Here is a 24,780-nt window from a genome sequence, read left to right on the forward strand (position 1 = left end):
GATTTATATTACATAAGTATTTTTGGTGAAATATATAAATCCAGGCTAAATTCTCATCTAGCTCTGAGATAAGGGGCATACATGTTTGATTTCAATCATTGATTTCATATTGATTTCAATTTTTGACATGGCCTTACTCATTGTTAAAGATAACAAGGGGATGTTTTCACAGAATGTATTTTACATTATGTAAGATGATTTTATGTAGAAAACAGTACATTACAAAAATAGATTTTGGGTAACTAACATATTAAATTTTCCATAAATAGTACATCATTTATAGTGTCATTAAAAACTAAATCTGTATCTCTTGTTTAGTAACAGCAGCACTTACAAAGACTGTGTAAAAACTGATTAAAAGCATTTAAGGTGCAGTGTGTAATTTTTAGAAGGATCTCTTGACAGAAATGCAAAATAATATACAAAACTATATTATCAGGGGTGTATAAAGACATTTCATAATGAACCATTATGTTTTTATCTACATACACAGAGGGTCCCCTTACATGGAAGTCGCCATTTTGTGCCTCCATGTTTTTACAGAAGCTCTTAACGGACAAACTTTTTTACTAAGTTATCTTCAACGGTGAAATGTTTGTCCTGTGGCGGCTACCGTAGCTTCTCTATAAATTTCAAAAGCGAAGGGTGAGTTGTAAACTGAGTTGTTGGTTGCAATTTGCAACATCACCACTAGATGCCACTAAAATTTACACACTGCACCTTTAAACATAAATTTACACAACATTTATATTTAGCTGAATGCTGTAATCAAGATTTGATTAATTCATTATTGACTTAATTAAAAAATCAAAAACAAATAATTAAATTGTGAAGTGTTATTAAAAAAATAAACTGTACCTGTTCTAAAAAAAAAGCATTGTTCATTGTTCTTGTTTATATTCCCATATATTGCCTGTGCCAGTATTCACACATAAAATAAACACATTCTCAGACAACATTGATCTAAAATATACCCACGTGACACAGACCACACACAATGACGACACTGTGGAAAGTTCTATTTATGACGTCAGAAAACGTTTTTTTTTTAAAAACGGAATTTCATCCGTGTGTTTCGGCCGATATTTGGCACCTGGTGATGGTCACAATCGTTGTCCCAAATGCTTGGGCATTCAGCATGCTTAGGCGCTTTTGTGCAAGAGTCATGCCCCCTCTGCAGGAAGCTGACCAATGCGTGGACCAATGACCAGACTCCAGTACCTGATAAAGTTCCTGTTAGTCCAGGCAAAATAGCGTTTTACGACAGACTAATTGTAAAAGAATTTTTTTCAGCCTAGATCATTTCTATGAGGTGTCCAGAACAACATACTAAAAGTCCTAAGAAATCCTAGTTGAGGAAATGTGTTAATTTTTCATCAATCCGAAATGTGTGCCAATAAGGCCAGACTACAATACACCCCAATAGACCAACAATGAATTATGTTTCTGTCTATGCAAATTAGGACATATTAAATAAGTGTAAAGCTCATGTCGATATTCAAATTCATTTCAAAAGAAACTTGTAATACCAAAAAGTTCCTTTTGGGTGTATTTTGGGCATATTCGATTAGTGTATAGCTCATTTGCATATTAAATGTAATTTTCAAAGCAACTTGTAATACAAAAAAAATTACTTTTCATGGGTACTTTCATTGTGTAAAGTTTCATTTTGATAGGAGTAAAGGAAAAAAATAGCCCCATTGGGGTGTATTGTAGTCTGGCCTTATTGGCACACATTTCGGATTGATGAGAAATTAACATATTTCCTCAACTAGGATTTCTTAGGACTTTTAGTATGTTGTTCTGGACACCTCATAGAAATGATCTAGGCTGAAAAAAATTCTTTTACAATTACTTCTATTTTTTGCTCCAAAATGAGTTAGTTTGCCTGGACTATGTCCCGCTGCTGCAACCTAGTATTTTGCATGCTGGTGTGGGCGGCCAACAGTAGGGGCTTTCCCTACAGGGGACCAGCACATGAAATAATGGTTCAGGTTGAGAATCTTCAGTTAAAGGCGGGGTGCATGATATTTAAAAAACACTGGAAAAGTGAGTCGGGCCGAGTACCAAAACACATTTGTCAGCAGTAAGGGTCTACTGGTCTACTAACCGACATCGTTGCCTGGGTTGCGTATGTGTGGGGCAGGTCTATCAAGTGAAGGCCCAGATTCTATTAGGGTAGGGGCTTGTTTGTTTAGGTGATTTCAAATGTCAACATTTGCTTTCAAAGATCATGCACCCCACCTTTAATTATTCTTCCAATGTTGCATTTGTTCCATAAACAGTGTAGGGGACCTGCACGCTTTCTTGGCAGATGAATACATTCCTGGGGTTTGAGCTGGCTGAATCCTCTGTAATTCTGAGACCTTGGCCTGGCTACATGCCCAAGCTTCCCACCACTCCCTTCGGGGATCAGGTGGTGAACCTGCAAGCGGTGCCCGTGTAGAAGACATACCCAGCCTGAGCTTTGCTCTGTCCCAGGATCTGTGGCGCTTTGGTAAGGATTTCTAATTTGATGTCGAAGGGACAATTAAATGGAAACGTCTCGTATGTAACTCTCGTTTCCTAAAGGAAGTGGATGGAGACGTCAAGTCCATTATGTCATTAAAGATTTATCTGTTCCCCAAGACTTTAACATGTGTGACTGTGATATCCACATAAATACACATTTTCCCCAATCCATCAAACCCTAAGAATCTTTTCTCACTCTGTCAACACCAACATGCAACAACACCTCCGACCCCCATCTCTGCCAGTGTGAACCCAAGGACCTCCTATAAACCTTTGAGATTCAGGAAGTTCATCTGATCTGCCCCCATTCCCCACCTTTTTATTCCCATAACTCTAATGCCCTCACACGCATTGATGACTCATATCACACATCGTGAAAAATCCACATCTGCTTTGAATACACACAAACTCTGAGAACCTTTTTAACTAGCGCAGTTTTAATTAAAAACTAAGACAAATAAGACACGCTTTGACTGAAGGAGCTGTGGGACAGCACAAGTGAGTGTGTACTGTATTAATCTTAAATGTTCAGGATTATAAAATTCTCCTGCTGCTTCCATCGTGGCAGTTCTCCCGGGCACATAAGGAGAGATAGACTGACTCGATCCGTGATCTGGAGTGTAATGTGGAGCTTATCTGAGTGTTTGTCTACAAGTTTCCATCATGTGTAAAACTCATTAAACAAATGAGGGGCAGGAATGAGAGATCAAGCACTCAAAACCTGTTGAAAATAAAATCTGTTCTGTCAAACACAAACACTTTTGAATGCATTATCTCACATTAACCTTGACCCACAAACAGGCACACCTTTTTTTTTTATAAACATAGTAATTTCCTAAAGGGAGAGTAATGTCACATTTACACTGCATGTCCTACTTTGTCATTATAACCATGACATTTTACTATATTATAGTAAAGTGTTCATGTAGCTCACTTGGTAGTGATATAAAAAATAATTAAGTCACTTGGGATGAAAGTGTCTACCAAATAAACGAGGAGTTCAGTTGCAAAAGTGTGTTTTCTTGTAAAAGAGCATTTTTATCCAGCTCTTAGGTTTTAGCTTTTAGGTTTAGAAATTTCATTTTAATGGCAATGGAAAATTATTAGTCAGTAATTAAAATACCTTACTTTCACAAATGTCTAGTCAATTTTGAATCTGATCTAGGGTTGTTTTGCGAGCTGCCATTCATCCAATTTATATACATACACTCATCTAAAGGATTATTAGGAACACCATATAAATACTGTGTTTGACCCACTTTCGCCTTCAGAACTGACTTAATTCTATGTGGCATTGATTCAACAAGGTGCTGAAAATACATGGTGGTCGTAAAGGGATGGTCATGTAGGCCATGGCATTTAAAAGATGCCCAGTTGGCACTAGGGGGCCTAAAGTGTGCCAAGAAAACATCCCCCACACCATTACACCACCACCACCAGCCTGCACAATGGTAACAAGGCATGATGGATCCATGTTCTCATTCTGTTTATGCCAAATTCTGACTCTACCATCTGAATGTCTCAACAGAAATCGATACTCATCAGACCAGGCAACATTTTTACAGTCTTCAACCGTCCAATTTTGGTGAGCTCGTGCAAATTGCAGCCTCTTTTTCCTATTTGTAGTGGAGATGAGTCGTACCCGGTGGGGTTTTCTGCTGTTGAAGCCCATCCGCCTCAAGGTTGTGCGTGTTGTGGCTTCACAAATGCTTTGCTGCATACCTCAGTTGTAACAAGTGGTTATTTCAGTCAAAGTTGCTCTTCTATCAGCTTGAATCAGTCGGCCAATTCTCCTCTGACCTCTAGCATCAACAAGGCATTGTAAACCCTAGAAATGGTTGTGCGTGAAAATCCCAGTAACTGAGCAGATTGTGAAATACTCAGACTGGCCCGTCCGGCACCAACAGCCATGCCACGCTCAAAATTGCTTAAATAACCTTTCTTCCCCATTCTGACATTCAGTTTGAAGTTCAGGAGATTGTCTTGACCAGATTGTCTTGACCCTAAATGCATTGAAGCAACTGCCATGTGATTGGTTGATTAGATAATTGCATTAATGAGAAATTGAACAGGTGTTCCTAATAATCCTTTAGTTGAGTGTATTCATTACATTTGAGAAGCTCAGATGCAAAAGCTGCTAAACGCCACCTCAGTCAAAAATAAGAAAATAATATTGACCGAATGCTCTCGGCACGTATTCATCCAGTTTTTTTTTAAACTTTTAGGATGGCAGGGACCCCACACATAATGAACCTATAGCAAGGGACCCCTCTCCTAAAACATACATCCATCTTTTTTTATATAAATAAACAGTTAAACAGTTAGATAAATAGAAATTCTGATATAAGGACAGCAAATTAATTACAAACTTAAAATTTTTACATTTTCTTTTTTCTCTTTAAAAATTTTGGTGACCCCTTGGAACCTTCTATGGGGGCCCTGGGGGGCCCCAGACACCAGTTTGAAAACCCCTGCTTTTATCAAACACCTTCCCTTCAAATCCTCTTAATCCTGGCCTCAGGCCATTTGTAAATAGCACTATGTTGGCTATTACCATATAAACAACATGATCTCAGGGAAAGTTGTGTTATAATCACAAAAAATGTAATTTATTTGTGTCCATGGCACAAAATCCAGCTTAATTCCGTGCCTTAAGCTCGATTGTCTTTTTGCGTGTCACTGGCACGAATTTCTATGTGTTATTTTATGTATTGTTTTCTCTCTCCCCCCATTTTTAAATTATTGTGGCTTGGGGTTTGGGTTAGGATGCACTTTTATTTACACCCCAAGTGACAATGGTAAGAAAATAGGAAAAAACAATGAGGAAAAAAAATATAAAATGACACACAAAAAAGACAGTTGTGCAACGGACACAAAAATATATTTATAGAAATTTGTGCGAGTGACACCAAAAATTCGTGCCATGGACACAAATAAATTAATAACATTTTGCGTGACTATAACACAACTTTCCGTGAGATCAGTCTAATCAAGTTCAAAATGTTTAAGAATTCAAGATGTATTAAATATTTTAACATGTCGTCTCCTCTCTATCTACTTGTAAATATAAAGTGCTTGATAACATTTTCACCACTACAACGCTCAGATGTCAAATCCTGCGGAAGTAATCAAATCACAACCTGCTGCTACCAACAATTTAGAAAGAACTCTTAGGAAAACCTAAAAATTGTAAGCAATTTTCACACAATTACCCTAAATTAATAACAACTTTATTATCCTGTGATGAAAGCTTTGCCTGTCTTAAAATACCACAGAGGATGACACCAATACAACACATTTTCTTCTGCCAAAACAGCTTAAATTCATCTGCCTGCATATCTGATTAGACTAGGATGCTTTTTAAAAAGTTAAATTAACCTTCCAGCTGTTGTTTATTGCACCATTGCTGCAGCAGTGAATACATAAAGTGTAAGAAAGAGATTACATGTGTGATCTGACAAAAACAAAAAAGTGCACTTTTTTGATGAAACACATTGCACATCCTCATCTAGTCAAATGGCAGCAGCTGAGCCATCCATTGGTCCATTAAAGACGGTCTGTGATGCCTGACCAGCATGAGAGGTGATGCACCTGTGCAGATAGAATGCCACACTGCGGACTGGGCAGGTGTGAAATAATGCTCACGTACTGTTCAATGATCCAGAATCTAAACATTAATCACAGACATCTAAATATGACTGAGAAACACTGCAGACACATACATTAGTCTTTGTGCAGGTGTGTGCAACCTCGCTCTCCAGAGGTTTTCTCAGCATCCCGCTTCCTCCACACCTTGGGCAGAACTTTAGTATGTTGCATGATCGATCTTTCACACAAAACTGATAATGTATGGAAGACTGGCTCACTTGTGTGCTTGAATGACATGCACACACAAGGTTTAAAATTATAGTACAGTGAGAACTATGGACTGTTACAAGGTTGGAGTTTGATTGGTTAGCAGGTTATATATAATCTTGGTTACAGAAAGCATGCTTTTCTTTGATGGCAAATATTATTTTATATATTCCTTTAAATGGACAGCTGTCAAGGTTTTGGGTCTGTGTTCTTTTGGTGCCATCTATTAATGCTCCGAATGATTTAGTTATATAGCACGTAGCAAAGATAGCGAGAATTCAAATTATGTCTCAATGTCTTAGGAAACCAAAGACCCTGCACATCTGCATTATGACATTACTCTGAAAGCAGAAACAACGCCATTTATTCAGTTGTTTTCATTTAATCAAAATAGGATTCAAACATTTTAACAAAATTTGTAAAAAAAAAAAACTGGCCCCCTAACACAGAATCTATTGCACAAATACACACACACACACACACACACACACACACACACACTCTGACGCAGCCACATGCAGACATCACATTTATTTGCATCACATACACACATCTTTATTTGAACTGGTTGTCAATGAGAGTTCCCTTCATCTTGGCTTTCTTAGCTTCAAGTTCCGCCTGTGGAGAGAGATTCAGACCATAATTAAAACAATTACACCCACTCAGACTATTAAAACATTTAAACATTCTCATTGAGTCAATTACATCACAACCTCAATATATGACTTTTCTTCATAGTTTTGAAAAAGGTAATATTACCATTATAATATTTTAAGATTATTTCAGAGTGCACGTTTTCTTTTGTAAACCTTGTGTCATTCATAATTCATCTTGATGTGTGAATGTTTGCAGTACATCCAAGTCCTGTATGAGATTATCAATACTCAAATTGATGTGGCCTTGTTTTCTCGCTCCTCTGACCTCTAGCCGTGACCCAGAAACTTATCGAAGTCAGCTATTGTGTAAGAAAGACATCTCAATTATTTAATTGCACCACTAGGAACAAGGAGCGGGGGGCATTCAGAGGAGTCATGAGCCATTATTTTTAATTTCCTGAAAAAGAATGGTTTTGGAGGATTCCGCGCGACAACGACGATATACAGTTTGTACATTATAAAGGGCATTGTGTCTATGGAACCGTAAACCACATATGCCAACGTGTGATTTGTGTGATCTCTGTCATCTTTAATTTTTAGTGTATTTAGTCATTATACTTTGTAGATAATCTATAAATTAAATTGATTAAAGTTTCAATCAGCAAAGCATGAATACACATGACCTTTGCATTCACTTCACTGTGTGTGTGTTCATACCAGTTCCTGTAGTCGTCTCTTGCTCATTCCCTTCCTTTCAAGTTGTTTCTCAATCACTTTGGCATTCTGGGCATAAGAGTCCGCCACCTCTCGCTGTAGGACAAAACAATCACAATGAATGACAGCTCTTCACAAAAAGAAATGACTTAGCACTGTCGAGCAAAAACATACAGCTTCAATCTCTTCCTCTTCTTCATCGATTGTTGAGACGGTAACGGAGCTGAACTTGCCCATGTCTTTGGTACGCTTTGTCATCATAACCTACAAAACACAAGTCATATATACTTATTGATATGAAATCGAATACCTTTTATTTAAAAACAAATGTTTGGGACTAGACAAAAAAAAAACAAGTGAAATTGTCTTACCCTGACTTTCTTGGGAGCCTCTTGTTTCTGACTGTATACGCTTGTGTTGCCAAATCCTTGGCCGAACTTCACCAGAGCTCCGTCCACGATGAATGTCACTGGAGTGCTTTTCACCTGATGCTGATAAAACAACAGCAAACCACACCTACAAAAAACACACACATAAAATACTTTATAATAAGACTACAAATCTGAAAAAAACATTCATATTAGCTGACTCGGACAGGAATCAAACTTACAAAAGATGCTGAGATCACACATAATTAACGCACTCTACATGCACAACACCCCCCATTGCAATAATATGCTAAGCTTTGACGTCAACCTCCTGAGCCACAGCATGGCCTGGTCGTCATGGCGACCAGAGGAAGCCTAGTCCTGCAGGATAAAGAACTGGCTATTCTTCTTATATTGTGCATAAGTGCATGCTCATCCATGATATTAGGTCAAATAGGCATTGTGTTTCATATGCTGGGTATACTGTTTGTATTTTTCATTGTGTGCTCACTTACTTTCCACATTTTTTACGAAACTGCCTTTCGATGCCATCCGCCCTGCACGCAGACACGTAAAGAAGTTAGTACAGTTTAAAACAATCCCGCAATGCAAAAATCAAAGCTATCTTTAGACACACACCTTTTCAAGTACACCGTCTCATCTTCATCCACCTTGCAGAACTTGTGGGCGTGTTTTGCTGCATCAATCACTCTTGCTTTATCCAGAGGTCTCATGGGTAATTTTTCCACCTGACAGTCTAAAAGGAATCACAGAGCTTAATGATCCCTGATTTTCACGCATACAGACATTTGAATGCTAACTAATTATATTTCTAATCTCAGTGTGCTTTCTGTTAAATACAGCCAAGGCATTCAGGTGTCTCCATTATTAATCTGTAATAACTTTAAACAACACTTTATGAAGTAGCTTTACTTAAGGTAAATATATTATGTAGTTCACATGTCTTATAAGTTGGCCTGTACATTTAGCATAAATGTAAAGGAATAGCTCACCTCAAAGTGAAAAACTCATATAGGTGTATATTAATTTGATATAAATAATATTTAATGTGCTTTCTTAAGCTTCAACAAGTTAAAGACCATTCAATGTCATAACAAAGCCAAGAAAAGCCAGAAATTATTTTTAAATATTGTTTTTATTTTTGGTGAAATGTTCATTTAAACTTCTTTTTCAGCTTCACCAATTTGACACTTGCAATTATGAGAAACGGAAATAGCATACAAAGCAAGTCTAATCACACTCATTTAAATTCCACCGAGGGAAACCACATGAATAACGGCATGGGAATAAAAAGCAGGACAACCGCTGTTCTGATTATATTGCAAGTGAATGTGTTATTCTTCATAATCACACTCTTGCTGAGATGAATAAATAAGTGAGAATTTAACAACTGTGCTGAAGCAAGGAGACGGTCTATCATGGCAGCAAAGGCATTTACTAATGACGTGAATCTAAAACATATTTAATCTTAATGGGACTTTCACCCAGGACATCATGCAACGAGTTTATTAAATGAACAAATCGAATTTCGCATTCAGCAGCACGTGATTAAATATTGTGCATTTTGTGTATATACTAAATGAGAATCAGCAAGCTTTGAAGGTCTAAATCAGTAAATATCATTTGTGCACATATATAGTAACTGACAACCACCCGATTAAAAGCATGGTACTGATGGACCTCTTGTTCGGGGTGCAATATAATATTAGTTTCCAATCCAAAACTTTGAGCATTACACCACACCAGGAGTTGAATGTTAAAGGTGCAGTGTGTAATTTTTAAAAGGCTCTCTTGACAAAAATGAAAAATAATATGCAAAACTATATTATCAGGGGTGTATAAAGACCTTTTTATAATTAACCATTATGTTTTTATTACCTTAGAATAAGAGGTTTTTATCTACATACACCGAGGGTCCCCTTACATGGATGTCGCCATTTTGTGCCACCATGTTTCTACAGAAGCCCTCAATGGACAAACTTTTTTTACTAAGTTGTCTCCGTCTATGACATGTTTTTTTTCTGTGGCGGCTACTGTAGCTTCTCTATGAATTTCAAAAGCCAGGGGTGAGCCGTTGGTTGCAATTCGCAACCTCACCACTAGATGCTGCTAAAATTTACATCCTGCACCTTTAATCATTGAATCTCTTTTTTTTGCTTATGTTAAACGAACAGACATTTGTGGATGTGCTTCATACATCAGGTTTGATATGTGGAAGGACACTGTGGCATTTTTAACCTAACAATGTGTCATTCTATATCACGACCAACTGAAGAACAAAACATTTTCAAGCACCAGATTACGAAAATGACACCTTTACCTAAATGGTCACTGCTGACCTGGTCAGAGGCCTTTAGTGTGATAGAACATTCCAGCTCCTAATATCGTTTTTCTGTTCACACGTTTGATTTAGATGTGTCGCTCTGCCACTTTGTTTTAGAGACGTGTGATGATAACAACGTGAAACCTTAGAGCAGTGCATCTTTTTTTTACTTTAAAGGTGACATAACACACAACGTTTTTACCAGTCTAATGTTAATCTTGCTTACTTATAGAGTAGTATTTCATCCTTCATATGTCCAAAGAGTCTTGTCAGATTTATAAAAGAAAAAATAGCCTTTCCAATTTTTGGCGGAAAAGGACAAACAATTGAAGGCGTGGGGTGGGCGGAGCTAAAGAGTTACGAGTGCACAGCATTGATACTACTTTTGGATTTAGAGCTGACATAGATAATTATAAATAACCAGCCTTACATTATACATATGATCCAGAATCGGATACCGAGTCAGTAATGGACGAACAGGAACAACGATTACAATAGGAAGTCTCTATCTGGTAGTTTATCCGCTATTTTAATAAAAAAAGCAAAGTAATTCTTGATGTGTTTTTTTACTGCATTTGCCCATTTTAAAAGGTGTAAATGTCTTAAATGCCTAAAAATGTTTGCTGTTGTTTGTGTTGTTTACATTACATGCACGTATGCGCAATTGCAAACAAGACACGTGAGATTTTGATTTACTTACGCCCGTGGTTGTGACTCCTAAACGTGGTCTTTTAAAGCTCTGTCCGCTCCATCAGTTGTAAACAAGTGGCAAATCCGGCGTCAAACTGAGCCTTGATTGTAAAGCAGTCCTCTCCGAAATACAGCCAGGGAACAAACAAACTCTATCGCAATTACGTTGCTGTCCGGGAAAAACGAACTGCATCCACTGTTGTCTTAAGACAGGGAAAGCTAAATAAGGTTTCTTCTCCTTACATCCAAAAACAAACTTCTTTTGTCAAACTATCTTGCTAAAATAAAGTTGTCGCGTGCTGTGTGCAGTGTTAGCCTATCGGTGACTGACTTCTACTCGACGAAGCAATGCCAATGCGCTATTCTCGCTCTCACTTGACGTGCAGGGCAGGCGTGCTTTTCTGGGGGTAAAGGCCCATAAAAGGAATATGGGGTCAATCAGTCGTAACGGATACCCCCATTCAAAAAAAAAAAAAAAACTTTCAGAAACTTATAGAAAAAAGGAGGTGTAAGTTTGGCTCAGAAATACTCTGTTACAAGCTCAACTGCTTTTTTGACACTTTGCCTATGTTTAGCATTAGGGTTACAACTCTTAAACGGTGTTAATAAGTCAGAATGCATGAAATAGCATTAAACCACCCTTTTATGCCCCCCTTGTCCACAACAATATTTGAAGGCCTACTCTTACAACTTATACACAGTAACATATTTTAGAACTTGGCATAACTAACTAGATTTATTTTGTTACAAAATGATGTTAATTTTAAAATACATTTCGCCTATCTTGAGGCCTTTTTGAAAACTTGTTTAGAGGGCCCTAATGGGTCCTGGCGTAGCAGCTGATCCTGTTCCCCTCAGAATGTCTGTTCCCTTTCTCGCTTTCTGTACACCCAGCTGTTTGTTCTTAATATTTATTTTATTGTTTTAATTGTTGTGAGTTGTATTAGTTTGTACAAACTCTGTGCATATGTTATACCATACTAAAAATGAAAATAAACATAAAACAGCTAGCTAATCTGCGATGCCTGCGCATGCGCTGTCAGCAGAAACGCTTTATTAACTGGAGGGGAACAGGATCGGCTGCTACACCGGCCCCCTGTTTGCAAAACACTAACGTTACCTTCCCACGTGAAAAATCTATAATATTGTATAGTATATTTATTAGTATGCCACAGTGTACTGTAGTACACTTTAGTATTTACTATAGTAAGGTATCTACAGTTTACTATAGTAAAACTTTGGTGTGCTATTGTCTTATTTTCATATGGGTTAGAGGACAAGTCACCATACCAATTTTTGAACTACTTAATTTACAGCCAGCAAACGCAACACAGCGATTTATCCCAAACGCTTCTAATAAACCCAACGTGATGCTTACACTTTGTCGCGTCGTTGGAGAGATTGAGAGACCAGTGTCTGGAAACACGATAATGTGTTACTATAAAATTTAGACTGGTAGTTTGGACTATACACTTAAAACACAGAACGGAAACATACACGTTTCTGGACCCGGATGATGGATCACGCCTGTTAGTGTGTGGTGGAGATGCTTACCTAAAACCAGCACCATCTGGCCGCAAAGACAATAATACACGTGCAGTGGCTTCTCTCCGTCATCATACTCTTCTCTGTCACGAGTGTCCGAACACACCACGCTCCGAGACACCACTTTGGGCATATTTGATCTCCGTTTTTAAAAGACTGAAAAATGCCTGGTTTGACGCTTGTTTACTGTGCTGGTGTCGGCCGGTGATGACGTATCATTCGGCGTGACGTTGGTTGTGGCTAGAAGGGATACAGCTACGGCCAAAATCTCTTGAAGTCTCGCCGTATGAGCGCTGTTATCATCCTAATCCTATCCCAAACCTAACTGTAAACCCAACATTCCCAAGATTTAGGCCGTATTTTGTATCCTATTTAGCAAGAACCACAATTTTTCATGCTAATCATAACCTAAATCTAACCATAAACTCAACATCTCGCGAGATTTGGTTGGAGCTATGTCCACTCTAGCCAGAACCGTGAAGTTTGGGCATCTCACAAAAGTTTTGTCTGATCACCTCTAGATGGCGATGTGGAATGGATTTTAAAACGAACTTGAACTGAAAGAACATCGTTTCCAGGAAAAGTGAGGGACACGAATCCTTTCATTAAAAGGTGAGAAAGTACTGATTTATTTGGTGTATCTTCTGATAACGATTCTTGTCAATAATTTTTCTGTCAGGAAATTTGCTTGCAAGTTGCAATCCATAAATGGCCTTGTAGTTAAACATTTTATTCCCCATTCCGTCATGAAACTACTAAATTACTAGTCAATATGATCAAAGTATTCTTATGTATAATGATGTTTCATCAATTTTTTAAATTATTGTATAACATGGATGGATATCTACCAAGGTATATGGTATAACGTTATCCAACAAAAACATTGTCTCTTGACTTTCTTAAATACATATAAATACATACACAAATACTTAAATACACTTGCATGCACAAACACGCACTATTGTGTGAAATATCAGAAGACTCCCTGACTGAAAAGTGCTACAACTGAATATAGCAACAGGATGCCTTAAATAATAGACAGAGCACATGGGTTTCCTTACGCAAGCACATGTGTGTTAGCAGTCCTGCCGTGTTGGTTTAAGCAGTGAGTATGCTGTCATATCTAAATTATCTGTATGATTGATACAGTCTCTCTCTCTCTCTCTCTCTCTCTCTCTCTCTCTCTCTCTCTCTCTCTCTCTCTCTCTCTCTCTCTCCATTGCTCAGATTAGGGACTCACAGACTTAAAGATACCTGCTTGCCTCAGAACACCACGCATCATGCTTTCTCCTCTTCTTCTCTCTTCTCTCTTCTGCTTTATAGCTTTTCTTTCAGGTAAGACACTTTTCACCCCCTCCTCTTTATCTCTTACTTTGTGCACTGTATATCACCTGGCTTTCTCGTTCTTAACACAGGTAACCGCATGGCTGTCTGTGATCTCAGGAGATACTTGTTCTTTTGCTGTTTCACACTATCAGGCATTCCTTTACTTTGCTGGCTAAGTCATTATGTCTTTCTGTCTTTGATGCGCGCGTGTGTGTGAGTGTCGTGATAGCTTAACTAAGGTCTTAATGAATACCTGCGCAGATAAATGGAAGAATGAATGGTATTAAGGCACTCTGTTAGCCAAAAGGCACATGGGAGTTACTGTTTTTAAAAGATGTACTTTTGACAAAAGCTTTATCAGTCAGGTTTGGTGGATCATGTCTTTAATGTGAATGAGTAAATGGGATTAGTACAGCTGTATGTGCTTATCTGCACACTCTTTAATAACTATAATTTTGCATGAATGCTTGTCTGCATTGTGCTGCAGTAATAGAGGTGATATCTTGCGAGAACGCAGGGGAAATGTTGATTGAAAACTGTTCATCTGGCACTTTAGTTTGAGCTGCGTTAGAGAAAGCAGTAATTGCTTGCACCGTTTCAGGTTAGTATAAAGGTGTGTTTATGTGCTGTGTTTGTCTTTATGGGTTTTACATAGTTTATAAACTTGCTGTAATTGGTTATGGTTTAGAACTGCAAGGCTCATAGAGTGCAGTTGATACCTGTGATGCTTAATATGCAAAACCTCCTTTACATTGGTTGGTCGATCTAAAAGTATCCCCTGAGACTTGGTGCAAAATGCGTGTTTGTGTGAGGGGAAGAGTGGTTGTGTGTTTTGAATTATTAAGAAGTCAGAAGATTGATGGACACAGACGCACACACACAGTGCAAAATTCCCCAAGGTTTTGAAAAGCAACATGTTCACCTCTCCAGAGATACACTTACAGCAAACATTGATTGATTTTTAAGGTGTTTTATTAGCATGACAAACACTTGTAGTTGTGCATTGCCAATGCATTTACAGGACAGCTGCTTGCAAATAAAACAATGCATTAATTACAATAGCAAAGGTACACAATGTAAGTGCAAGCAAAACTATGCAAAATGTAAAGTGCATAATGTAAGAGAAAAGGACAAATTGTTCAATGTATACTTGACAGGTAAGGTCAAAATAGTCGTGTTAAACTATTATTTAAAACACGACTCAAGTCTATCTTTCTCTAGTCTCGTTTCTTCTTTCTACTTTTTTATTGTTGTTGTGACCTGGACCATCAGTAACCAATGATTGTTTGGCTCATGGACAAATATGAATGCAGAATATACAACCTATTAAATAGTTAAAGGGATAGTTAACCCAAAAATGAAAATACTGAGTACATTTACATGCACAGAATAAACGGATAACTATCAGAAATCTGCTTATTATAAAAAACTGTTTTCATGCGTTTACATGCAAATCAATAAACCGGCTATGCAGACAACTGCATTTACATGGGACTTGGAGATTTGTCAGGTTTCTCGCAGGTACTGACATCATCGCAATACAATACACAATATTACACAATAGTCAATCAAAAAGCCGACGGCATATCTGTCTTAAGCTATATTGTTTTATCTCTTTTTGTATCTCCACAACCTGTAAATATAACATCAGTTTTTATTTTTGCAGTTTCGCAAAAGCCAACTTAAATCTTTCACACGCGGAGACATGCGCACACGGACAAAACCGTGAGAAAGCCGGTTAAGGTGTTTCCATGCCACGCAAAATCGGGGTAATGAGCAAAAAACTACCGATCGTTTTTTGCTTACGCCGTTTATGGGCTTTCCCCGAATAAAGAAAACCGTTTTACGCATTTACATGACCCCACACGATATCAGCTTATTAAGCATAATCGGCGTAAGACTGTGCATGTAAACGCACTCAAATACTGTCATCATTTATTCTCATGTTGTTACAAACCTGTATACATTTTTTGTTCTGATCAACATGAAGGAAGATATTTTGAGGAATGCTTGGAACCAAACTGTTTGTGAGCCCCATTCACTTCCATAGTAGGAAAAATGGAAGTAAATTGGGCTCACCAACTGTTTGATTACAAACATTCCTCAAAATATCTTCCTTCGTGCTCATCAGAACAAAGACATTTATACAACTTTATGTTTGTAACAACATGAGAGTGAGTTGATTGTGCTAAACATAATGATTTGGCCAAATGTCAGTTGTGACCCTGCCTATGAAAACCAGGCTAACATGGAAATGAGGCTGTTCAAATGTACACTGATGGTCATTAAAACTGAAATGTCTGCAGATATTTAGTTAGGCTATTTCCTTTGGGTTTTTGTGATCTGTTGTGAATCAATACTGGATTCCCATTTCCTAAAAGACGATAAGATTTAATTGGCCATAACAAATTTTCATAAACCTGTCTCTTAAAGAGCACCTAATTTGTTTAATTAGGAATGATCTTTAAACTCATGGTCATTATTTTATTTATAGGAACATCTGACTCTAATGACCTCTTAACAGAACTAATTAGTCTTAAAGGTAAGATGAATTCTTAATAAATGTCTCCTTTATTGGAGTAAAAGAGATTTAAGCTTATCGCCCATAAGTTAAAACAGAACAGAAAGTAATTCAGTGTGAAAATGATCTCACAATAAGTCATTAAATAAAACATATGAAAAAGTTATAAAGTATGTAATTGTCCAGAGAAAACCTGTAGCTTTAACCCAGATGTGGTTAACAGTTGAATGCTGGTTACTGGTGTAACCGTGGTTTTATGAATGGTGGAGAAATACCAGAGATGATCAATACATGGTGGAAGGGGGTAAGCTAATCTTCTTTCTGACCAATCAATAACCTGCAGTGTTAAATGCCACGTTTTAGTAGCAGTATGACTTACTTGGAACCTTAAAGGATAATTCCGGTATGTAACACTTTGAGTCTCATTTCTGGTTTGTTTTGGATGAACTACAGTGATGGACACAGAAATTTTGACAATGGGTCGTGTCTTGACTTTTTGACTCGTTTAGAAGCGTCTCTTGACTGCTTCAGAATGGAAGTCAATGGCCATGCACAAACATGTCATTAAAACAACACTTAATGTTCATTTTCAAAACTGTACTACTCACCGAGTGGTTCGTGGTGTTCGTTGATGATTAAAAACAAATATATTGGCGCAATGTATGATTTCAATTCGTGTTATTTGCTATAGTGGAACTATTTTATCAGATACCTCACAACTGCGTATATACTTCCGCTCTATATTTGAGTCTGAAGCGTTAGCACACTCCTGACCACTTGATGGCGACAACCACTTTGCCATACAAGTACGCTTGGGTTCTAGCGTATAGACAGTCACAATCGAGCTCAACTTCAAACCCAAAGCTGGTCACTGAGCCATCAAATATGGAAAAACTGTATTTCGCTACATAACTTGTTTTTAATAATCAACGAACACCACGAACCACTCGGTGAGTAGCACAGTTTTGAAAATGAACGTTAAGTGTTGTTTTAATGACATGTTTGTGCATGGTCATTGACTTCCATTCTGAAGCAGTCAAGAGATGCTTCTAAACGAGTCAAAAAGTCAAGACACGACCCATTGTCAAAATTTCAGTGTCCATCACTGTAGTTCATCCAAAACAAACCAGAAATGAGACTCAAAGTGTTAAATACCGGAATTATCCTTTAACCAAGGTGGTACTAATGGTGCTTTTCCATTGCATAGTACCCCATGGTTTGGTTTAGTTTGGATCGGGTCAGCTTACTTTTGGGAGCTTTTCCATTGGGTGCAGTACGTAGTACCCGATACTTTTTTCATATCACCTCGGTTGGGGTTCCATGCGATCCGAGCTGATACCAAACGTGACGCAAAAACACTGTAGATCACTGATTGGTCTGAGAGAATTGTCACTACCAGCGTCATCGATATAATGTAAAAGATTAGCTTTACCTTAGTGCTAGCTTGTGCTGTCTCGAGCAAACAGGTTGTCATCTGTGCTCTGCTATAAGTTCCCAAACTCCCTTTTAGTGATGAAAAACAACCACAGGTTGAGAATCAGGGAAACCATACCAGTTTTTTCCAGACTTGCAGTTTGTGGCGGAACATTCGCAACGAGCACGTCAACATTATATATGCTTAAATGCAACTTCAATGAGGCTCAGCGGAGCGCCGTCGACTGACGCCACATGTGTTTGAACAGAAATTGTCAGGTTGGACAGAGGTAGTGATAAACGCGATGTGCAAACATCTATTTGTGGTGGCCAATTTTAAAGGAATAGTCTACTCATTTTCAATATTAAAATATGTTATTACCTTAACTAAGAATTGTTGATACATCCCTCTATCATCTGTGTGCGTGCACGTAAGCGCTGGAGCGCGCTGCGACGCTTCGATAGCATTTAGCTTAGCCCCATTCATTCAATGGTACCATTTAGAGATAAAGTTAGAAGTGACCAAACACATCAACGTTTTTCCTGTTTGGGACGAGTGGTTGTGCGAGCAGGTTTGGTGGTACAAGGTGGAGCGTAGCGCTTTTCTGGGCGGATTTGGAGGAGGGACTATATTTTGTGGCGTGGTGGCACTTTTGGGAGTACTTCGACTCGCCTGAAAAGTCCGCTCCCCTTCTCACTCTCATAATGGGAGAGGGAGGGTGTTACTGCGCAGAGTCGAGGTACTCCCAAAAGTGCTATTACGCCATAAAATATAGTTCCTCTTTTAAATCCGCTTAGAAATGCGCTACGTTTTATTTTGTACCACCAAACCCGCTCGCACAACCACTCGTCCCAAATAGGAAAAACGTTGATGTGTCCGGTCACCTCTAACTTTATCTCTAAATGGTACCACTGAATGAATGGGGCTAAGCTAAATGCTATCGAAGCGTCGCAGCGTGCTCCAGCGCTTGCGTGCACGCACACAGATGATAGAGGGATGTATCAACAATTCTTAGTTAAGGTAATAACATATTTTAATATTGAAAATGAGTAGACCATTCCTTTAATTTTGTGGCGGACTGAGAAATAAATAAATGTATGGGAATGTACAACGATGCTCTCACTCCTATGATGTCACAGCAGTAGGCAGTGCAAATATAATGACACGCCTTTAATCCCTTCCACTGCGAAGTGATACTAAACTCGAAAAGCCAAAGTGAGGTGAGCTGACTCGACCCAAACTAAACCATGGGGTACTATGCAATTCACCACTTTATTTATATAGCTCTTTCAGCATAGCCATGGTCATCTAAAGCGCTTTACAAGTTGCCTCACATTCACCCATTCACTCACTCATTCATTTCACCCATTGGGACCAGCTGGGGTTAGGTGTCTTGCTCAAGGACACCTCGACACTTGGTCAGGTGAGCCGGGGATTAAACCACTAACCTTCCAGTTTGTAGACAACCTACATTAACCACTGAGCAATTGCTGCTACTATGTACTGTACACAGTGGAAAACCTGGTCAGTTTCTTAGTCATTCTTAATCTAAGTAACCAGAGACAGTGTTGCCACAGTCCTCCCGACCCGCCGAGTGAGGCATCCATGGTTACTACCTCCCTGTGTGCTGGCGGTGGCCCAATTGGAACTCATTTTTAAAGAAACTTGTCCTTTCTCAAATTTCTCAGGGAGGCAGCATAACTGGTTGCAACTCAAACCAGCATGGATGCGAAAACTGTCTATCAACTAATGTTGAAACGGACAAAGATTTAAAAGGCCAAGTTGGATGACTAATGATGCTGCTGTAAGAGGGCCTGCCAGTCGTAGGAAGCTGATGAAGGGCAGGTTGTAATGAACCTGGAACTTTGCTACGGCTTTCCGTAATACCTGCCTTCTGCTCTGCGTGAGGGTAGCTTTCATTCTCCTGGAATCCAACTACATTCCCAGAAAGTACACTGATTGGCTTGTGATTAGGCAGTTTTTCTGAAAGGTCATCTTCAGAACCAAGGTGACTACATGAAACAACAGACACTGTGTGATGTCGACAGCCTGCTGGGATGTTCTGGTGCACAAAAATCATGAATGGAAAAAAATTCTTCCAGGAATGGAAGAATCAGCATGCCTTCTTATTTAAGTGGCTCCAGCACCACCTGAATGACACGTGTGAATATCTGGGGAGAAATAGACAGGCCAAATAGAAGAACTCTTAACTGATAAGTTCTGCCTTGAAAAGTCAACCAAAGGAACTTTCTGTGATGCAGGGTGATGGGGATATGAAAATATGCACATTCCAGGTCTACCAAAGTGAACCACATTCCAGTTTTGATTGCATGCCGAACATCTGCAATTTGTAACATCCAGAAAGGAAGACGCTTGAAGCTCTTGTTTAAGTGGGTGAGATCCAGGATGTGCCTCAAAACTTAAAATCTCCTGGGTTGGACATGGGGGTCTATTGGTTCTATTGCACTCTTGCCCAGCAAGTTTGGGATCTATTTTGTAAGAGTCAGGATCTTATGAAGATCCTGGACTGTCGAACAAACCTAGGTACTCACCGGGGGGCTGTGGCAGAAATGAAGACATCATCCCTTTTCGACAATATTGGGAAGCCACTTGTTGCCTGTAATGCCTCTCTGATGATGTAACAGAGAGGCCAAAAACTGTCAGAACAGGTCACCTTCTTTCTTGAAGACAATCCAAGTTCAGAATCCAGGTGTAAAACTGTTGCAAAGTTGTATGAAGAGCAGGTAGCCTCTTTGCAGCCAGTGAAGGGCAACTCACGCTACAGCCAATATGCTGGGAATGAGATTCAGCTGCCGGTACCCTGCGCTCAAGGGCCTCCTGAGCAGCTGGGCCAAAGATTTGACCAGGCACTAATGGAAATTGCCAAAGGTTGTTAAGACATACCTCAGGGAGCCTGGACTGAGCCGAACGCACCTGCCGTCTAGCTTGTGTAATAAGCCCAAGAGCTTTCCCATTGTAGAAAGTTATTGATCCGGAAGCCTGTAGAGAAGCCTCAAGCCGTTCTGATGCAGTATTATCCCGTGTTGTTGATGACATGGTCTAATAAAGTGCCAACAGCAAATAAGCCATAGAATTCCCAAAAACAAGTGCTGATATTTATGTTGCCTAATTCCTAATGTCATTAGACTACATTCTGGGCAAGGGCCAGTTAAAGCCTCCTTAAAGTGGTCAGACAGGCAGGGCAGTAACCAATGACAAATCCAAGGTAACCCAACCCAAAAGCTGTGCACACCTATAGGAGATCTCTTCATGAGAAAGAAAGAGACGGATCGTGACATAGTCAGTATCTGATGTAACTTCCGACAGATCATCTGTCAAGTCTCTGACTATCTGAAGTTGTGAAATTGAGTTGAGCTATTCCATTAAATGAGATCATAAGAATATCACATGAAAATTACACAAATGTCTAAGTGTAGGACTAAGGGCTGGGCGATATGGCCAAAAAATCTGTATCAATCAATCGTTATCCATAATTATCACGGCAAATTACCCATCTTGATTCCTGTCAAATTTAAAGGCAGAACATTTATTCAGAACATGACAAATACTTTAAAAAAAACAAGTGATTAATTGAAGTACAGTACAGATTAGAATATTACAACAATGCCTGTGACCTTCACGCTAGTCGTGGGCACTGCATTTTCTTCACTGTTGCTTTATTTTATTACTCCACTCCATCAAGTCTAACTCACACTGTGACTGTAAGCGATCTCGGAACACAACGCAAAATCAACAAAATGTTGCCTTATTTTGTGATCCTGCATAATTTGTTATTTAATTGCAAAAACTAAAAAGGTCTCATAATTTTTAATAAAATTATATAATATTTTTTCATGATACAGACTAGACAACTTGGTTTACATGTCTCACTTTATTTTACTAACGCACATGAATCTCTCTCTCCAGCACGCCGCACTCCACAATTAACAGTCAATCACAATCTCCTGAGCACATATTACTATATTATCTCTTCTTTAATTGTAAAGTTTTAATTATATGCTAGTATAATACATTATTTTCATGAGGATTCATACGTGTAAAACCTGTGTGGAGGCGCACCTGCTTTCTTTCATAAATGCCAAAAACCAGGTGAAGCAATGTTGTGATGCATTTCAATTTAGTGTTAAGGTGGAGCAGTCTTTACAATTATGTGTAATCATTATTGTATACAATTATCTATATCTGTAGATATCTGTATACTATAACTGCACTGTGTGTCTGCGCGTGTGTTTTAGTTTGAATGTGTTCATGTGCAAAACAAAGCATTTAGACAATCTCTCATTAATAACTAAACAGTTTAACTGCTACATTGATCGCCCTTACTGTAAGTGTTGGCAGTGTACCTTATGTGATAAGTGCAACATCTTTCTGTTTCAGAGCAACTCAGCAAGAAGTATTTATCTTCATCTGTTGCTCTATATGTATCTATCTGTCTTACTTAGCTTTAAAGTGACAATAAAGACCATGATAACAAAGATCATCCATTCATGTGTCAACAGAAGCGTGTGCGTATGTGGCTGTGTTTGTGTGTGTCTGAGAGATTCGAAGAGGGATACTTGAGCATCCCCGTGTCAGAGATGAGCTTTTGGAGAGGTGAGGTAATTGGGTTGCGTGCTGTTCGGGGGAGTCAGACTTGCCACATACGTGACTGACTTACCTGCTGATAATGATGACAGACCTCTCTGACTCTTAAGTGTATCAGGAAGACATACACAAGGACTATTCAAGCCTTCATGTGCTGGTGTATGTGAATAGAAAGATTGATAGTGAGACAAAGAACTTCAGCTGACCTACACAGGGCAGTTTGATGAAGGGCATGTGGAGGTGTCTGTGGTAGTAATGCTGGCTCACATGGGTGTCATGTAGCCCAACCTGCTGTCTGGTTTAAATTTATTCAGTGAGAAGAGTGAAAAAGACTGTTGATCATGAAGCAAATGAAAAGCAGAATGAGGAATGCTGAGAATGACAAATAGCTTCTGTGAATAAGGGAAAAAATAAATCGAAAAGGCCATTTTTATAATCCATGATGTTACAAAATATGACAGTAACATAGGAATAAATAAGTGAACAAGCACACAGTGCGTACTGTAATTCCTGGTGTCAGGTGCTTGTAATGAAAATGCTATTGATGTTCTTTTTTGGCAAAAATAAGCTCAATACACTATTACATTTAAGCAATAAAGTATATGAGAGGTTGTGGGCACATATATTGTATTCATTACATTTTCATCTTATACACTGAAAAAAATGATTCATTGAATTTAATCAATTTTTTTAATGTAATTGGTTGCAATTAATTTATTTAAGCTACATTTAAACAAAAGTTTTATATTATATTTTACTTTACTAATATTTTTTGTTTAAATGTAGCTTAAATAAATTGATTGCAACCACTTACCTTAAAAAAATTGATTAAATTCAATTAATCATTTTTTCAGTGTATCATTATGGAGATATTGAATAGAGAATGTTCACGCCCCATTGATGGGTAAGTTGTCACACTAGATTATCTAAAAAGAAGAATACAACTACATATTGATTTTAATTTTAAAATTCAAACCAGAACTGGAAATATTAACATTCATGCTAGGGAATTTGGAAAACAAAAATAAATGCCTTTAACATTATGTCAGGTGGTGTACTTCCATGATCTGTCTTTCGTTGATCATTTCTAACCATCTTCCTTCCTTCCTTTAATTCCTTACTTTCTTCAAAAACCTTAGTGCAATAACAAACAAATTACAATATCACAATTTTTTTGAGCATGTTCTATGTGTTTATTTGTACTGGGACAAGTTGCCACATGTGACAACTTGCCCCAAAATCATTGAGAAAACTTGCCCCAAATTGTCATGTGTGCTAATATTCGCTAAATCTCAAGGTTAGCTCAACTTAGCACATCAGCTAAAGTATCAAAAGACACATTATTGTCTCCTCTATTTTGTGCAAAATAATCATTTTTAACATTCATAATGAACAAAATTGCATAAAATTGAAAATGCATTTTTTCCTTTTTATCCAAAAAAATAAGATACTTCAGATTAAAAAGATCTTGACCACATGTGAACACGAAGTTGACTATAGAAGAATTCGTCACACAAAGTGGCTATTTGATTTTTAAGATGAGCATTCATCATTCCTGGTCCTGGAGGGCTGCTATCCTGCAAAGTTTTGCTCCAACCCTAATCAAACACACCCGAAAATCCCAATTAATGGCTTCAGTGTGATTTGGAAATGACATTCAGGTGTGTTTGATTAGGGTTGGAGCTAAACTTTGCAGGACAGTGGCCCTCCAGGACCAGGAATGCCCACCCCTGAGATTTAGGAGATTTAGCATTTAGGCCCTGTTTATACGTACATGGTTATTTTGAAAAACTGAGACATTTCCCTTCCAACATTTACACGCAAACGGAGAACTCGCCTCTGCAACCAATTCTTTCTAAATACTCCGGCCAGAGTGGAGATTTTGAAAGTCTTCGGTTGCAGGGTTGCATGTAAACTGAGACAAACGGATGTTTGGGCAGCCAACGTCACAGTATGCGCCAGAGCTTACCCCACGTCAAAAGTGCAACCCTGTTCAAAAGAGGAACAGGAAGTGATTTGTTGCTGTTTTCAGGATTCTGATTGGCTTACGTGGGCTTGTGCTTCTCGCTATACCATATATACACGGGTACGTGTCAATCAGCACTTTTTTGAAAACTGACGTGTATGCATGAAGTTATTTTTGAAACCGGATAGGTTGATATGTCAGTTTAGGAAAATAGCTGCCCACGTGTAAACGTAGTCTTAATGTTGGAGTTATAAACAGTTTGACAACCCTACTGAAAAATCCAGCTAAAACCAGCAACCAGCTTATCGTCGCTGTCCGATGAAAT

At 38.4% G+C, this 24,780-nt stretch overlaps 2 protein-coding genes across 4 annotated transcripts in view; one reads left to right on the forward strand and one right to left on the reverse strand.

Annotated features, from left to right (window-relative positions):
* Positions 1 to 6,837: 6,837 nt before the first annotated feature.
* steep1 (STING1 ER exit protein 1) lies at positions 6,838 to 12,824 on the reverse strand. Its single transcript, XM_055199680.2, has 7 exons — positions 12,633 to 12,824; positions 8,684 to 8,801; positions 8,560 to 8,601; positions 8,048 to 8,192; positions 7,851 to 7,940; positions 7,680 to 7,772; positions 6,838 to 6,984 (listed from the first exon to the last, which is right to left on the reverse strand). The coding sequence occupies exons 1-7, from the start codon at positions 12,754 to 12,756 to the stop codon at positions 6,922 to 6,924; spliced, it is 675 nt and encodes a 224-aa protein (XP_055055655.1). The 5' UTR covers positions 12,757 to 12,824; the 3' UTR covers positions 6,838 to 6,921.
* Positions 12,825 to 12,934: 110 nt separating this feature from the next.
* Positions 12,935 to 24,780, forward strand: part of rxfp2l (relaxin family peptide receptor 2, like) — a 55,590-nt gene continuing 43,744 nt past the window's right edge. For 2 of the 3 annotated variants that reach the window (XM_055199679.2, XM_055199677.2), the window contains exon 1: positions 13,849 to 13,958. In XM_055199679.2, the coding sequence (XP_055055654.2) occupies positions 13,904 to 13,958 (55 nt within the window). In that variant the 5' untranslated portion in view covers positions 13,849 to 13,903. Of the gene's footprint in view, positions 13,236 to 13,848; positions 13,959 to 24,780 lie in introns of those variants that run through there. The other variant, XM_055199678.2, reaches the window with a different exon arrangement.

The sequence above is a fragment of the Misgurnus anguillicaudatus genome, chromosome 22 (assembly GCF_027580225.2).
Source record: "Misgurnus anguillicaudatus chromosome 22, ASM2758022v2, whole genome shotgun sequence".
Lineage (NCBI taxonomy): Eukaryota > Metazoa > Chordata > Actinopteri > Cypriniformes > Cobitidae > Misgurnus > Misgurnus anguillicaudatus.

Coding starts and splice junctions, on each gene's coding strand:
- steep1 (XM_055199680.2), bottom strand. CDS start 12,756: ATGCCCAAAGTGGTGTCTCGGAGCGTGGTGTGTTCGGACACTCGTGAC. Junction 8,602..8,683: donor GAGACGGTGTACTTGAAAAG/GTGTGTGTCTAA, acceptor GTCTGCGTGCAG/GGCGGATGGCATCGAAAGGC. Junction 7,941..8,047: donor AGGCTCCCAAGAAAGTCAGG/GTAAGACAATTT, acceptor TGTGTTTTGTAG/GTTATGATGACAAAGCGTAC.